General features: G+C 34.8%; 1 protein-coding gene across 1 annotated transcript; it reads left to right on the forward strand.

Moving 5' to 3' along the window:
• Positions 1-324: 324 nt before the first annotated feature.
• Positions 325-947, forward strand: LOC130801698 (mitochondrial import receptor subunit TOM9-2-like). Its single transcript, XM_057665581.1, has one exon. It carries the CDS (start codon positions 464-466, stop codon positions 779-781), a length of 318 nt encoding a protein of 105 aa, XP_057521564.1. The 5' UTR covers positions 325-463; the 3' UTR covers positions 782-947.
• The last annotated feature ends 528 nt before the right edge of the window (positions 948-1,475 follow it).

Here is a 1,475-nt window from a genome sequence, read left to right on the forward strand (position 1 = left end):
ACAGAAGGAGACACATCAGAGAAACCAAAACTAATGTACAACTAACCAATGACAATAATTCTTAGCCCACTTTCTATTTAATTTACGATTAGATTATGAGCTAACCAATGACTATTGTTTATTTCTTATTCTTGACTTACAAAATAATTTTAAAAATTTTTATAGATTATAAGTAAACTTATTTAGCAAATACACCTAATATATAAGTTAATTTGCAAAAAATATTATTTTCGAGAAATTAAATAAAACTTGATTTATTATTAATAATTTACCCTACTTACTTGTACTAGGAATCCCCCGGCCCGCACCAAAACGTGGCATCTAAAACCCTCCCACTTCGACAAATTTATTCGCGAAGACTCTCGATTAGGTATTGTATAGCTCCTTTTTCTGCTTGTGCCTCCAAACAACAAAAACCTTTTCTTCCTAATACATCTTTTCGATTCCCCTCTCCAATTTGATAATGGCATCTAACAGTGGAAGAAAAAGGATAGGATCAAGCAGCAACAATGGAAGAGGAGGTGTTCTAGGAAGAGTTTCAAGCACTGTTTCTGAATCAGCCATTTTTCAATACAGCAAACAAACTGCTGCCGATGCTGCCTGTGTTACCAAGAAACTCCTTAAAAGTACTGGTAAAGCTGCTTGGATTTTGGGTACTTCGTTTTTGGTCATTGCTCTTCCTCTTATAATCGAGCTTGAACGTGATGGTCAGTTGGAAGCCATGGAACTTCAACAGGCTAGCCTTCTTGGGACTCCTCCTTCATCTGGCAAGAATTATTGATTTTGGCGTTTTGATTTCTTGGTCTTTTTTTGGAGAATTTTGCTTTCTTGGTTTTAATTGTATTGCGGAATTATCACAATATGGATTATTAATGGGTTTTCCTTTATATACATGCTAGTACTGTTTTGTTATGGGATAATAATGCAATTGGACCTAATGTGTTGAATCTTGGTGAAGTCCCCCCCTTCCCTTTTTTTTTTTTTGACTTCTTTTCATTTCAGTTGCAGGGTTTATTAACCTGGAGTTATAGGATTTTCTGATTATTTTTATGGGTTTGATGAGATTATGAATGACAATTTTTATGCTATGATTATGAAATCTAGTATTTCTTGTTATAATTGTGGTGATTTGCTTTAGTTACTCCTGATTAGTATTTAGTTGTGTGGCCTCCTGTGTATCTGGTGATTGAGGACTATAGTATTAAGGTGTTTTAGAGTAGAGAACTCGGCTGTTTTTTACTTCTTGGAATAGTGTTTCAATTTGTTGGGAAGGTGTATCACTTGTTAGAATGGCTAATCATCCTCAAGTGATATAGCATTCTTGTTGGAAAACTGGAAGTTTAATGCTAAGAAGTTAATAGGTTGAGGGTGACCTCTTTTGTGAAAGAGGAACAATGGAAAGTGTTTGGGTATCTATTTATTAGTCGTTTTGGGAAAGTTGATTAGGGCACCTTGTTCTTTGCTCATCTTGATCA

This window comes from Amaranthus tricolor, chromosome 15 (assembly GCF_026212465.1).
Source record: "Amaranthus tricolor cultivar Red isolate AtriRed21 chromosome 15, ASM2621246v1, whole genome shotgun sequence".
In the NCBI taxonomy this organism is placed as follows: domain Eukaryota; kingdom Viridiplantae; phylum Streptophyta; class Magnoliopsida; order Caryophyllales; family Amaranthaceae; genus Amaranthus; species Amaranthus tricolor.

Coding starts and splice junctions, on each gene's coding strand:
- LOC130801698 (XM_057665581.1), top strand. CDS start 464: ATGGCATCTAACAGTGGAAGAAAAAGGATAGGATCAAGCAGCAACAAT.